Here is a 14,889-nt window from a genome sequence, read left to right on the forward strand (position 1 = left end):
TTCTTACGGCTCCACACATTATTGACCTTGTTGACCTTTAAGAGGCCCTATTCTCTCCCTCGTTACTCTTTTGACCTTCGCGTACTTGTAGAATCTCTTTGGATTCTCCTTTACCTTATCTGCCAATGCCAGCTTGTGTCCCCTTTTAGCCCTCCTGATTTCTCTCTGATGTTTACTCAGACACCCTCTATATGCTCCCTTTTTGCTGCTGTAACTCTGTTGTGGGATGATTGTAGCCTGCATACATGCTTAAGTGTGGTTTTCACTTCCAGCAGTCAGAACAACGGTGTGAAATTCCTGGGTAATTCCAGCTTGTGGCATCCTCTGTGCTGCCTATATTCATAGTGCCAGGCCATTTCTTTGTTGGTTTTATAAAAGAATAATTGCTACCATTATTCACAGGCTCTGTGCTCATCACTAAGCAACTGTCTGATTAAATGTGTTGCTTAATTTCATGTGTAGGCTTTTTACACGCATGCAAGGAGCAAGAAAAAAAGAAAAGGTCCCCTCAGGACAAAGGAGGGAATTTATGCATGGAGCCAGAGGAGTGGGTGAGGTCCTTGCATCAGAATTCACAAAGGAGAAGGACATTTTGAATGATAAGTCTAAAGAGAGGTTTGTTAATATTTTAGGGCAGGTCTATATATAAGTGGTGTTGGGTGTTTTGAAAAGCATGAAGATAGAAAAGTCCCCAAGATCTGATGGGATCGATCCCAGGATACTGAGAGAGAGCAAGGGAGGAAATTGCTGGGGCCTTCTACAAAACCTTTGCATCCTCTTTAGTCACAGACGAGTTCCCAGAAGACTGGAGAATAGTCAATGTTGTTCCTTTGTTTAAGAGGGGCAACAGGGATAATATAGAGAATTACAGGCTGGTGAGCCTTACATCAGTGGTAGGGAAATTATTGGAGGACGTTCTTAGGGATAGGATTTACTCAGTTGGAAAAATATGGACTTATTAGTGATAGGCAGCATAGCTTTGTGCGGGGGAAGTTGTGTCTCACAAACTTGATTAAGTTTTTTTTAAAAGTAAGTAACAAAGATATTTGATGAGGTTAGAGCAGTAGATGCTGCCCACATGGGCTTTAGCTAGGCCTTTGATAAGGTCCCTCATGGCAGGCTGATACAGCAGGTGAAGTCACATGGGATCTGCAGTGAGCTGGTAAGGTGGATACAGAACTGCCTAGTCACAGAAAACAGAATAACAGTGGAAGAGTGTTTTTCAGACTGGAGCTATGTCACCAGTGGTGTTCCATTGGGATCACAGCTGTGACCTCTTTTGCTTGTAATATATATATAAATGATTTGGAAGAGAACGTAAGTAGCCTTATTAGTAAGTTTATGCATGACCCAAAGGTTAGTGGAGCTACGGACAGTGAGGAGGATTGCCAGAAGATATAGATAGGCTGGAGACTTGGATGGAGAAACGGCAAATGGAATTTAATCTGGACAAATGCGGGGTGATGCGTCTAACACAGGAGGGAAGTATACAGTAAATAGCAGAACCTTTCGAAGTATTAACATTGATGACCTAGACATTCGGGTCAACAGTTCTCTGAAAGTAGCAACACAGGTGGATAAGGTGGTCAAGGCGACATATGGCATGCTTGCTTTATGGCATGCTTGCTTTCATCAGTTAGAACAAGCACTATACAAATTGGCAATATTGTGTACAGCTCTGACTGCCACATTACTAGGAGGATGTGAAAGCTTTGGAGAGGGTACAGAAAAAGTTTACCAGGATGCTGCCTGGTTTGGAGGCTATTAGCTATGAGGAGAGGTTGGACAAACTTTGTTTTCACTTGAATGTCACAGGCTGAGAGGTGACTTGATAGAGGTTTACAAAATTATGACAGGCATGGATGGAGTGGATGGATAGCTCCCTGGGTAGAAATATCAATTATGAGAGAACATCGGTAGAAGAGGACAGATTAAAAGGAGATGTGAGTGGCAAAAGTTTTTTTTTAAACACAGAGTGGTAAGTGTCCTTAATGTGCTGCCAGAGGTGGTAATGGAGGTGAATACAATAGCTATGTTTAAGAGGCATCTTGATAGATGCATGGATAGAGAATAGAGGGATATGGACCACGTAGAGGCAAAAAGGTTTTTAGTTTAGAAAGGCATCATGTTGTGGTGCAGGCTGGGTGGGATGAAGGGCCTGTTCCTGTGCTGTACTGTTCTAGGATATAATTACTTTTGGCCAAGGAAGTTGTGGCAGTTTTAGGATTATACATGCAGCTACAAATGTATAACAATAATTGACAAATTTACAGTTCCACTTCAAAATGTGACACTCATTGAATAAAGTGGCCATCGGTTAGGAATTCAGAATAGTGCTACAGCTCCATCTAGTGCCAGCTGTGCCTCAATCTAAAGTTTCATATAATACACATACAAATGAAACAAATCAATATTGCTGAATCGATTTTTCACCCATCTCTTACAGGACAACCCCATAAATGGATGCAATTAATCAGTTGGCACAGCACAGGATAATCACGGAGTACAAAGCAACCACAAGTATGACATGAAACATACAAGTGCTGGGTCAAATGCTATTTCAAGCATACCATCAGTTATCAGTTCTCTCAGAGTACCAGATGGTACCAAGATAGACTTTTTACAACTTTCCTCTGGAGCTGCCAATGTAACGACAGCAGAAATCAGCAGGGAAAAAGTAAGAGTTGTGCTGATCCTTCAGGGACTCCCCCATTGAGATTGGCAGAAAATACGCCGAGTTCTATTTCATTCTTCCAAACTGACTTAATGAAATAGGACCAGTTAGCCCCATGCTTTCTCGTTCGATAGAGCCAGAATCACTTTATTAAAGGCAAATCCTGTCTGAATTACTTGAATGAGTCCTTTTATGAGGTAATAAAGAACATTGATCAAAGGAGTACAGTGAATTTGTAATTAAGGACTTTCAGAATGCATCTAACAACACACTCCATGACACTTCTTAAGAGAATGGAAACCCATGGAAATTGAGAGAAAGTGGAAGTATGGATAGAAAGTTGGCTCAGACATGAAGTAAAAGTGGTCTAGAACTTAGATATTGCTGAGAAGAGAGATTTGCTGCTGAAGCTTTTGGTCTTTTTCAGAAACACTCGAAGTAAAGAGTGGTGGTAAATTGATGTTTTCAGAATAGGTGGTGGTTTAGAACACAGAACATAGAACTGTAACAGCACAGTACAGGTCCTTTGGCCCACGATGTTGTGCCGAACTTTTACCCTAAACCTAAGGTCTATCTAACCTTCAGCCCTACCTTATACTATCATCCATATGCCTATCTATTGGCGCTTAAATGCCCCTAATGAAGCCGACTCCACTACCCTCTCCAGCAATGCATTCCACACCCCTACCACTCTCTGAGTAAAGAACCTACCTCTGACATCGCCCCTCTATCTACCTCCACTCACTTTAGAACTATGCCCCCTCGTAATAGCTACCTCCACCCTAGGAAAAAGTCTCTGGCTATCCACTATCTATACCTCTGATCAATTTGTACACCTCTATCAAGTCACCTCTCATCATTCGTCGTTCTAAAGAGAAAAGCCCTGGCTCTCTCAACCTTTCCTCTTAAGGCCTTCCCTCCATTCCAGGCAACATCCCAGTAAATCTCCTCTGCACCTTTTCCAATGTTTCCACATCTTTCCTGTAATGAGGCGACCAGAACTGGATACAATACTCCAGATGTGGCCGAACCAGGATTTGCACTGGGGTTGCTTAAAGATCCATTTTGCAGGCATTACTCTTTGCAAATTGGATTAAAGATTAGACTGGATAACAGCACATTTATAAAGTTTGCAGATGAGACTGTACTTGGAAGAGTAGATGATCACAATGAGAATAATCATGGGCTTCAGGATGACAAGACAAATGGGAAATAAACATGGAAGTTCAACCTATTAGCCCTGGATTTTTGAATGCTGTTTCTTTGCTTCTCCAGGGACGTTACTTGGCAACGGAGTAGAGGAAAAGGGGATGGGGAAAGCTCTGTATGTGCTCCAGCCAAAAGTACGAGGGCATTTGTGCTGAACCAGCTAGTTCTTTTCCTGCCTGTCAACATCCAAGTATTCGAATGTGAATTTAAAGCTTAGTACAAAATAATTGATTTTATTATACATAACCAACAAGACAAATTGCTGGAATCAACTGCAGTCAGTCTATCAATAGCTATGAGTAATTCAGTTTTTTTTATACTGGCGTTCCCGCTGCTTCTTTCTTCAAATCCAGGTTTTTAAAGTAGTCCTTTGGAAAGTGGCGATTTCTTTCTAGATCAACCATAGGCTCTTCTCCTATAGATTTGCCAGCTTTCTCTCTCTGTGCCAGTATCATGGCACGAAGCAAAGGAGGGTAAGGGACGTAGCGAATATTTGTCTCAGGAACAGGCGTGAAGCTCTTGAAAGCTGCTTCTTCGTGTTTTGGAACCAGACGCCAATCATGGTACATGACTTTATCAATTTCTTTTATTGTATCATCAGTTTTACCTATTTGCAAGAGAACAAAAAAGAATTTCTGAAAATATAGATCTTAGAGGTTCAGTAAACCAAAGACAAGCCGAAACAAATATCTTTTTGAGGAATGTGCAGTATTACTAACAGTACAATAGCATAACCTCAGTCTTCCCAGTGGTTTTTTGAAAAACTTGGTCTTTCCATTCAGCCATTTCCACTCAAGCTCACCATGTCATCAGGATTAAAACTGCTTAAAACTGAATGGCAGGATGCATGTTACCGAGACTGGAGGGTTCGAGTGGGGAGAGGCTGGATAGGCTGGTACTTTTTCCCCTGAAGTGCAGAAGGCTGTGGGGTGACCTCGTAGAGGTTTATAAAATCAAGAGGGGCATAGATAAAGTTAGTAGCCAAGGTCTTTTTCCCAGGGTAGGAGAGTCCAAAACTAGACGGCATAAGTTTAAGACGAGAGGGAAAAGATTTAAAAGTGAGGGGCAACTTTTTCACACTTGGGGTAATGCGTATACATGGTTGAGGCAGGTACAATGACAACATATAAAAGACATTTGGGCAGGTACTTGGATAGGAAAGGTTTAGAGGGATAAGGGCCAAATGCAGGAAAATGAGACTAGTTCAGTTTAGGAAAGCTAGTCGGCATGGATGAGTTGGGCTCAAGGGTTTGTTTCCATGCTCTATAGCTAATATGCCCAAATGACTTCCATTTCAGAGATTGTTTAACATGCTCACAAGGCCTCCTTCCCTTTCTCCATATAGCCTCCCTTTCTTTTAAGATGTGTTCTCTCCAGATTTGCCTTCCTTCCCTATCCCCTTCATATAACATTAACAAGGCAAATCCAAGTCCAGCACTGTTCTACCATTGTTTTCTGATCAACTAGCCATGAAAGGTAAAGGTTTACCTTTGAATGTTAGCACTCCCCATGCTTTTCCATGGTCCATATCCTGAAAAACAAACAGCTTGTTTAGTTCCAGCAACTTTTATTCTTTATTGTCACAAAGTTTGGATGTTTACTCAAGATAGCGCAAGGGACAACTAAAATTGGAAAAACTGGAAATTATGCTGATGACAAACTAGAAGCTAAGATTTGGCAGAATGCAAAGTGTGATATAATTATGTGCTTTTTAGCATACTTTCCAAGCTCACTTTCTATCCCACACAAGAATAAGGAGAGAGAGTTAGTCATTCAAGTGCTCACGGCTGTCCTAACTGCAGCCTCAATTCCTGTCTAACGTTTTTCATGTTTGCCCATACTATCACCATTTTTATCCATTCACAGGACATTGCTGGCTGGGCCAACATTTATTGCCCATCCCTAGCTGTCCTTAAGATGGTAATGAGCTGCTTTCTTGAGCCACTGCAGTACATTTGTTGTAGGTAGACCCACAATGCTGTTAGGGAAGGAATTTCAGGATGTTGACCCAGTGACACTGAAGGAACGCTGATATATTTCCAAATTGGGATGGTAAGTGGATTGGAGGGGAAACTGAAGTGGTGGTATCCCCATTTATCTGCCGTCCTTGTCCTTCTAGATAGTAATGGTCCTGGTTTGGAAGGTGCCTGTTTCGGGAGCCTTGACAAATTTCTACAGGGATTAGTGTAGATGGGACACAATTAATATATTCAAGGGTGAATAGCAGCAATGAGCCAGTCTCCATTACTCTTTCTGGCAAAGAGTGCCAAAGATCAAAGACCCTCCAAATGAGGAAATATTCCCTGATTCCAATAAAACATTAAGTAGAACATAGAACAGTACAGCATAGAACAGTACAGCACAGTACAGGCCCTTTGGCCCACGATGTTGCGTCGAACTTTTACCCTAAACCTAAGGTCTATCTAACCTCCACCCCTACCTTATACTATCATCCAAATGCCTATCTAATAGCCACTTAAATGCCCCTAATGAGGCCGACTCCACTACCCTCTCCGGCAATGCATTCCACGCCCCTACCACTCTCTGAGTAAAGAACCTATCTCTGACGTCTCCCCTGTATCTACCTCCACTCACTTTAAAACTATGCCCCTCATAATAGCTACCTCCACCCTAGGAAAAAATCTCTGACTGTCCACTCTATCTATACCCTCTGATCATTTTGTACACCTCTATCAAGTTGACTCAAGAGGATCTGGCTGGTCTGTTTCTGTACCAGATATCCTGTATTGTGTAACTTGTATAATTCTTTATAGTTTTAGGCAAATCTGGAGGAGGATTATGAATGGTCTTAACCAGCACAATGTCTGACCTCCAAGGTTTCATACCTGACATATTAAATTAATAGAATTAAAATTTGTAACTCAGTTTTTAGCAGAACCTTACCGTATGGGAAACGCACATGCCTCAAAAGACAGACCCAAATAATGCTCAACTAAAACTCACTGACCTTAAATTTCCATAATGACTCAATTTCTCACTCCTGATCTGCTGAGTAAGAACATCTACAGTATTTTTCTTTCAGTGCACAATAATGTTCTTTGGTCAGTCTTTCCAAATAGGATTATTTCAAATACAGCATTGGGATTAGAATGCTCCCCCAAAGCATTTTTAATGCCAAGGGTTCGGTTTGTGCATATATGCTGTTTTACATTCACTTCAGAGTAGCAAACACTTCAGGGACCACTTCCCTTCATAGAATCCACAATAACGTGGATTTTTGGCAGATGTAAGACTGGTGCGTAAATTCAGACTCTGCAGAGTATTACTGCAGAAAATACACAGTGAACATCCCAGTATAACACATCTTTAAACCATAGCTTCTCAATCTATGATGCATGAAGGCATCAGATTTTTCTCCACTGAGAATGGGTACAATGAGCTTAATGTTTTGGCAATTCTGTATTCAGTAAATATTTTTGTATCTGTAAAAATAACCTTTTAAAGTGAAGCTGTGTTCCTTTCATAAACTAAATGATTCAATATATGCAGGAGTCCTTGGCGCAGGAATATTTTAAAACCCATCCTAGAAAAAAGGATCCATACAAGTAGATGAAATGCTGGAACAGACTGTTTGTCCCTAAGGCAGAATCACCAAACATGCAGGATCGGTAAACCTAGAGCCCAGATCAACCACACTCCCTCTGCAAACTAATGAAATAAAGCAACAATCTGAAACACCTCATAAGAAACCATCATCATGACAGCACTTTCCGAAGTTTAAACTCTCTTCTTGCCAATTCAACACTCGGACTTGCCCAAATCATGTTTTTTGTTTCTCCCAAATATAATATCAGCACCATTACAATGCATAGTACAGTAGATCAAACTTATTAACTGCTTTCTAAGGGATCAAGAGCATGCCAATTGATTGAACATTCTGGTCAATAAAGAGATCCACATAGTCAATGTAAAACCACACATTAAAATGTAATGTAGGGAGATATATGCACTGTTACACTTTATTTTACAGCATAAATCACAAATCAGAATTCCTACAGTGTGGAAACAGGCCCTTTGGCCCAACAAGTCCACACCGAACCTCAGAGCATCCCACCCAGACCCATCACCCTACACCTCCCTGAACACTACAGGCAATGGCCAATCCACCTAACGTGCACATCTTTGGACTGTGGGAGGAAACCGGAGCACCCGGAGGTAACCCACGCAGACACGGAGGGAATACGCAAACTCCACACAGACAGTCACCCGAGGCTGGAATCGAACCCGGGTGCCTGGCGCTGTGAGGCAGCAGTGCTAACCACTGTCCCACCATGCTGCCCTGCAAATAATAACGTAACTTCGCCTTAAATAAAACTTAGAGAGCCTGCTCACTGGCACCCTCGACTGAATATTCAGATATTGCAGAGATTGCAATAATGCAATAAACAACTGTTATTTCAGGTATATTACTTTTGCTGGTTTATGGAGAATGCTGATTAAAACAAAGTTTGCTATACATCACTGAAATGTACACTTTAGAAGGGCATCTTGACCAAGCTCATCCTTGTCAAAGAGTTGTTCTAAACCAGCTTTAGTTTTAGTGATAAAGACGTAGAAACATAGAAGATGGAAGAGGAGTAGGCCATTCACCCCTTGAGCCTGCTCCGCCATTCATTATGATCATAGCTGATCATTGAGCTCAATACATTAATTACCCTCCTCCTCTATATCCTTTGATCCCTTTAGCATAAGAGCTACATCTGCCTCCTTCATAAAAAGAAATGCTTCTGAAGAAGGGTCTAGACCCAAAACGTCAGCTTTCCTGCTCCTCTGATGCTGCTTGGCCTGCTGTGTTCATCCAGCTCTACATCTTGTTATCTCTCTCTCTCCTAATACAGATTTGTTTCATAGAATAAAGTGTACAAGCAGGTCATTCAGCCCATCAGGTCCACACTGATCTTCTAAAGAGCATCCCACCCACAGCCACCCTCCTACCCTACCCCTGTAACTCTGCACTTCCCATGGCCAATCCAACTAACCTGTACATCCTTGGACTGTGGGAGGAAACCCACAGATGGGGAGAATGTGCACTTTCTACTCAGTTGCCCAAGGGGTGGAATCAAACCTGTGTCCTGGCGCTGAGGCAGCAGTGCTAACCACTGAGGCACCCAATTCCTCCCTCTTAGTAAACCAGGCACCCCATCATTTCTGGTACAGTAGTCAGGTCCTCCTCTGTGAAGACAGATGTATGAATTTAGTTTGTCAACCATTTCTTGGATTCCCATTATAAATACCCGTTTCTGATTGTAAGGGATCACCAACATTTTGCTCTTTTATGCCTAGAGAAACTTTTACAGCTTGTTCTTGTATTCCCTGCAAGCTGGCATTAAATGATTTTCCCCGTCTCAATCAATCCCTTGGTTCTCCTGTGTCGTCTTCTAACCTGTTCCCAATCCTCAGGTCTACTTTTTTTTGCCAATTTGTAGCTTTTTTTGCAGTTAGTACTCTAACATCCCCGAGTCATGGGTTGGCCGCTGTTAATGTCAATTTTCCACACCACATTGCTTGACATCACATTTGCATGAATGTTCTTCATAAATAAGGTTAGTGGGTATGGCAATTATGCAACATTAATGGTGGGATAAGCTGAGACAAGTTTATTCTTTCATCTTAGGGAAGGTGCGCAATTATTTTGTACCTACAGGAACATTGAATACAAATCATCTGTTTTTAAAATATATAGGGGTATATAGATCATGTTTACACTGCAGCAAAACTAATCAATATTTTATAGGCGGTATGTACATGCCATTTAACATGTTCTGGAACAGCCTGAGTTGGTGTACAGTAAACTAGGTATTTCATCCTGAAGAAGGGTCCAGACCCGAAATGTCAGCTTTCCTGCTCCTCTGATGCTGGTTGGCCTGTTGTGACCATTCAGCTCTACACCTTGTTGTCTCTATTTCTTCCTTAATGTTGCTTTTACGTAGGAAGTTAAAGCTTTATGTCCACGAAGGTACAATTAATCAAGCCACAATGAACTTTAGGATTGGTCATGATCCGTAACCATGTTTTGGTCACCTGGCCTAACTGTTTGATGGTGCTTCAAGGTGTCTTGTGATAATCTATTGTATCAATAGCGCTAAACAAATTCCAGCTGCTGTAATTCTCAGTTCTGCACATTCCAATGCTCTTAGCAATCCCCTCCACATTTGCACAATTGTTTTAGAATGTTTACAACTGGAATACAACTACTACAAATTAATTGTGAAATAGCCACAGAATTCTTGCCAATCCCATGGGCAACGATTGTGACACTTTAATTGAAGGGGAAAGCAAACATCCCAAAATAGAAACACCCAGACATATTAAAAGCACGTGCTGAAATTTAGGACTGTCACCAGGATTTCTAAACTGAAACTTGTCAACAGAAATTCCCACCTACTCATGTGGGTGAAGTAGTGACGCCAATGTGCATTTATATAGCACCTTTAATACACGAAAACATTCTGGTGTTTCACAGCGGAATCAACCAAAATAATGACACCAAGCCAAAGGAAGTGATTTACAACGGGCAGCCAGAAGCTTGATCAAAGAGGTAGGATTTGTGGAGGGGTTAATGGAGATGTAAAGAGGTAGAGGCATTTAAGAAGGGAGATCTAAAACTTCAGCCTCTGATGCATGGAGCCACAGCTGCCAGTACTTCAAAGGAGTGAGTGAAACAACAAACAGGGTAGGAACGCATTTCTCCTGGAAGTTTATATGGTTATGAAAATTTACAGGGATAGGGAGGGACATGGCCACGGCCACATTGGAACTGAGACTGAGAAATGTATTTATGGACTGGAAGACAATGTTACTGAGCAGGTGGACATGAGTTGGTGTGTGATAGGATAGAAATAGAAGCTTTGGATAAGCTCAAGTTACATCAACTAAAAGAAAGAGGTAAGCTAGGAAAGTTAACAAAGGCAAGGATGATGATTTAAGCAATGGATCTGATAGAAGTAGGCAATGTTACGGATGTAGACACACTCTGATTGGAAGAATATGAAATCAGAAGCTCAGCTCCAAGACAAATAGGACACCAATATTCTGAACAGCCCACCACAGGGTCATTGCTTCCATAATATCACTAAAAGAGAATGTATATGCAAAACAGGTGGGGCCCCCAAGTATATATCCGAGGGACAATTGAGTTGGAAAGATAAGCCATCCCACACAAGCATTTCTGAATATGACTGGATAGGCAAGAGTGAAACCAGGTAAAAGATGTTCACTCAGCTGGACAATGGAGAAGGATAGCGGTCAATATTGTCAAAGGTTGCAGAAACTAAGGAGGATAAGATGTCATAGTCACTAGGTGTCATTTGGACTCTGAATAGGCACTTTTATATACTATAGCAGGATAGAAACCACACTGAAAATGTCCAGACGTGGATGTGTAGGAGAGACAAGCAGATTTGAAGACTTTAGAAAAAAAAAAGGAAATTTGAAACGACATGGTCAGAAGGATCACAGGGAAATGGATTGAATAAGGGGGAAATGATAGTAGATTTAAGGCAAGGAGAGGCTTGCATTGAGAATATGACACTAGCAAGGGAAGTTAGGCAGTCAGCAATTTTAATGAGAAGTTGGTCAAACAGAAGCTGGGTTTCATGGAATGAGTTAGAAGGAAGCATGCAAAGAGTTAGAGAAAGATACCACTTCAGAACAAGGAAAAGGGAAAGAAGCTGCAGAGGCATCCGAGCAGATGGGCTCAACATTAGCGATGGAGAGAAATTGTTAGTGATGGTGGGGTGGGTTTAAAAATGGTTGGTAGCAGACAAAAGTTGACATTAAAATAACAGAAAATACTGGAAACAATCAGCAGGTCTGGCAGTGAAAGAAACAGACATCTCAAGTTGCTCAGAAAAGTTTAGAAATGCTTTCGTATTTATAAAATGAGAGTCCTATAGCATGGAAATATACCCTTCAGTCTAACTCATCCGCACTAACCAGACATCCCAATCAGTTGAGAAGTCAGCAAAGGAGTCAGACAGCGTCACAGCATGGAAACATACCCTTCGGTCCAAATCGTCCATGCCAACCAGATATCACAAATCAATCCAGTCCCATTTGCCAGCATTTGGCCCATTACCCTCAACTCTTCCTGTTCATATACCCATCCAGATGTCTTTTAAATGTTGTAATTGTACTCACACCAACCACTACCTCTGGCAGTTTGTTCCACACACACATCGCTGTGTGAAAGAGCTACCCCTCAGGTCTATTTTAAGTCTTTCCTCTCTCACCCTAAAACTATGTCCTCTAAAACACCCCACCCTAGGAAAAAGACCTTGGCTATTCACCCTATCCACGTGTCTCTCATGATTTTAGAGTGGTGAACCTTTGTCATTCTAAACCCTCAAAGGGCTGTAGAAGCTTAATCACTGAGCAGGTTTTAGACACAGATCAATAAAATCCTAGAAATTAGACATGTCCAGAGATCTGGGCATAGTGTGGGAATGTGACATTGGAGCAAGATGATCAGCAATGATTTCACTGAACTGTGGAAGGGCTGAATAGCTGACTTCTGTTACGTTATTAAAGGAACTAGGAGTTCTCATAATGAGTGGCCAGTTTGGGCAGAGGAGAGAAGGGACCTCACGTTGAGGCCAGCCAAAATGTGGATACTGATGAATATACGAAATACTGCTCTACCATTCAAAAGATCACTTGTCTGATTCCACATTCCCATCCACTCCTAATAATGCACCATTCCCTGTCAAACAAAAATCTATTCATCTCCACAGAGAAGAACAATGACCATTTTGGGTTTAAGCCCAAGGAATAAAGCAGGTTTAGTTAAAAACAAAGAAGCACAACAGATCTGGTGACCTTTTACAGTGACAGAAACAGAGTTAACATTCTGGGTGCACATTTGCAAAGAACAGTAATATCAGACTTGAAACATTAAGCTTGTATTTCTACCTCTTTGTAGATTGCGCCAGACCTGCTGAATTTCTTCAGCACTTTGCTTGTATTTCAGATTTTCAGCACTTCCAGTATTTTGCACATATTTCAGTCAAATAAATTCCATCTTCTACTAAGGTTTGAGGTCATGGCCTACTTGTAATTAGGCTTCAGTGATAGTCCTGTGGTGGGGAGGTAAGACTGTCTTATCTCCCAATGCCCATGCCAGGGGAGCTCACCTCCCCACACCAGAAATTGCAACCCTAACCTGGGCCTCAAATTCCCCACCCTAGGGGAGCTCTCCGAGCGAGGTGTCACCTCCCCCACAGCAGAGGTGGGGGTGGGGACGACAGCCCTGACCTGGGTGTCACCTCCCCACCCCACTGGAGGGGGGGGGTTACAGAAGAAAAAAGGGATGGCAACACTAATCCAGGTGTCACCTCTCCCACCCCAGTGGAGGGCAGGTAGTCCTGACGCAGGCACCACCTCCCCAACTCCCTGAGTGATACAGCCCTGACCCAGGTGTCACCTTCCCCCACCCCCAGGTGGGTAGGGGGCAAACTCTGACCTCAGTGTCACCTCCCCCACCCCCAGCCGGTTATATTTCGACCCGAGTGTCACTTATCACATCCACAGGAGGGTATGCTCTGTCCTCAGTGTCACCTTCCCCATGGGGGGGGGCACACTCTGACTCTCCCGCACCCCAGGGGACACACACTCTGACACTGACCCTGACCCTCTCCCCCTCGCCCAATCCCCAGGGGGGTGATTATATTCTGACCTGGGCCGTGTAATCCACCTTGACCTTGCTGACGGTCCAGTAGCAGGGCTGGTCGTAGGCCAGGAGCCAGGACTTCCTGGTGACGAGGCGGCCGATGCCGAAGAGGGGCAGGCGGTTGAGGAACTGGAAGAGGCGGCTCTCGTTGCGGATATCGCGGTGGGCCAGGAGCGGCAGCTTCTTCCCGCTGTACGGCCGTGTCATGGTCTGGTAGTCCAGCGCGAAGCGCTCGCTGTCCCGGGGCCGATTCTTGCGGGCCCAGTACTCCCGCACTTTACGGGCCATCTCGGCGATGGCGCGGACCCTCTTCTTGCGGGCCATGGTTCCCGGGACCCACCGGAAGTGCACGACCACCTCACCAGTTCCCGCACGGCCGACCGGAAGTTTGAGTTCGCCTCAAACCCTTCCCCACTCCGGGCCGCCTCATTGGTTCCGCCCTCACAGCAGCTTTACCTTCAGCCAGAGAGAGACACTTTCCACATCTCTCCAAAACTTCATGGTCACAACTACCCTCTCCACCCCCTTCATGATAACATAAATAATTTTTTAAAAAAGCCTCACACACAGAAACCAAAATGTACTAAAACAAACACCCGAAAATGCTGGAAACGTTCAGGTCAGTCAATATTCTGGAGAGAAAGTTTTCTTTTTGTGAGAGGATCCAGGTGTTTCATGTGGGTCATTCAAAAAAGATTTTTTAAGCTCTATGCCTTCAATAGTTTAAGTCAAACAGGAAGGGTCTTGGTGAGAAGTTAGTGTTAGGCATTTACTCACAATGACTTGAATTTTCTTTGGGGGGGGGTTAGGTGTTGATTCGATGGGCCGGATGGCCTCCTTCTGTATTTGAGATAACAAGATGTAGAGCTGGATGAACACAGCAGGCCAAGCAGCATCAGAGGAGCAGGAAGGCTGACGTTTCGGGCCTAGACCCTTCTGTATTTGTTGGGATTCTATGACTCTATTCTAATTAGGTAACCTTGACAGGAAGATTTAATACTCGTTTTCTTTGATTGGCAGAAACTGGCCTCAAAATTGCTCTCCCCCCCCCCCCCCCCAAACTTAGCCTGAGGCCCACCCCTTGTTGAATTTGGTCAGATGGTGGCCTACCCAGTCCTGCCCCTGGAGGTCTACTTTGGCATATTGCCATCTGAATGAGTAGAACCATGGAATTAGTGTGGGGGTGATTTCATTTGGATTGGGGGAAGTACCAGGAGAATGAAGAGGAAGGAGGGTGGAAGAAAGGCAGGACCTGGGAGAAGGGGTGAGGGTTTGGGGTAACTGAGGGACCATGGGGCTAACTTGGAAGAACGACTGG

General features: G+C 43.2%; 1 protein-coding gene across 1 annotated transcript; it reads right to left on the reverse strand.

Annotated features, from left to right (window-relative positions):
• Window positions 1–2,793: 2,793 nt before the first annotated feature.
• On the reverse strand, window positions 2,794–14,011 carry mrps34 (mitochondrial ribosomal protein S34). Its single transcript, XM_048609598.1, has 3 exons — window positions 13,578–14,011; window positions 5,372–5,414; window positions 2,794–4,490 (listed from the first exon to the last, which is right to left on the reverse strand). The coding sequence occupies exons 1-3, from the start codon at window positions 13,893–13,895 to the stop codon at window positions 4,198–4,200; spliced, it is 654 nt and encodes a 217-aa protein (XP_048465555.1). The 5' UTR covers window positions 13,896–14,011; the 3' UTR covers window positions 2,794–4,197.
• Window positions 14,012–14,889: the final 878 nt, after the last annotated feature.

Source organism: Rhincodon typus, chromosome 21 (genome assembly GCF_021869965.1).
Source record: "Rhincodon typus isolate 14 chromosome 21, sRhiTyp1.1, whole genome shotgun sequence".
Lineage (NCBI taxonomy): Eukaryota > Metazoa > Chordata > Chondrichthyes > Orectolobiformes > Rhincodontidae > Rhincodon > Rhincodon typus.

What these genes read in the sequence shown, in the direction of transcription:
- mrps34 (XM_048609598.1), bottom strand. Translation starts at nt 13,895, where the DNA reads ATGGCCCGCAAGAAGAGGGTCCGCGCCATCGCCGAGATGGCCCGTAAA. An exon ending in AGGTGGATTACACGGCCCAG is followed by an intron (nt 5,415 to 13,577) that starts GTCAGAATATAA and finishes TTTGTTTTTCAG; the next exon opens with GATATGGACCATGGAAAAGC. An exon ending in GGGAGTGCTAACATTCAAAG is followed by an intron (nt 4,491 to 5,371) that starts GTAAACCTTTAC and finishes TCTTGCAAATAG; the next exon opens with GTAAAACTGATGATACAATA.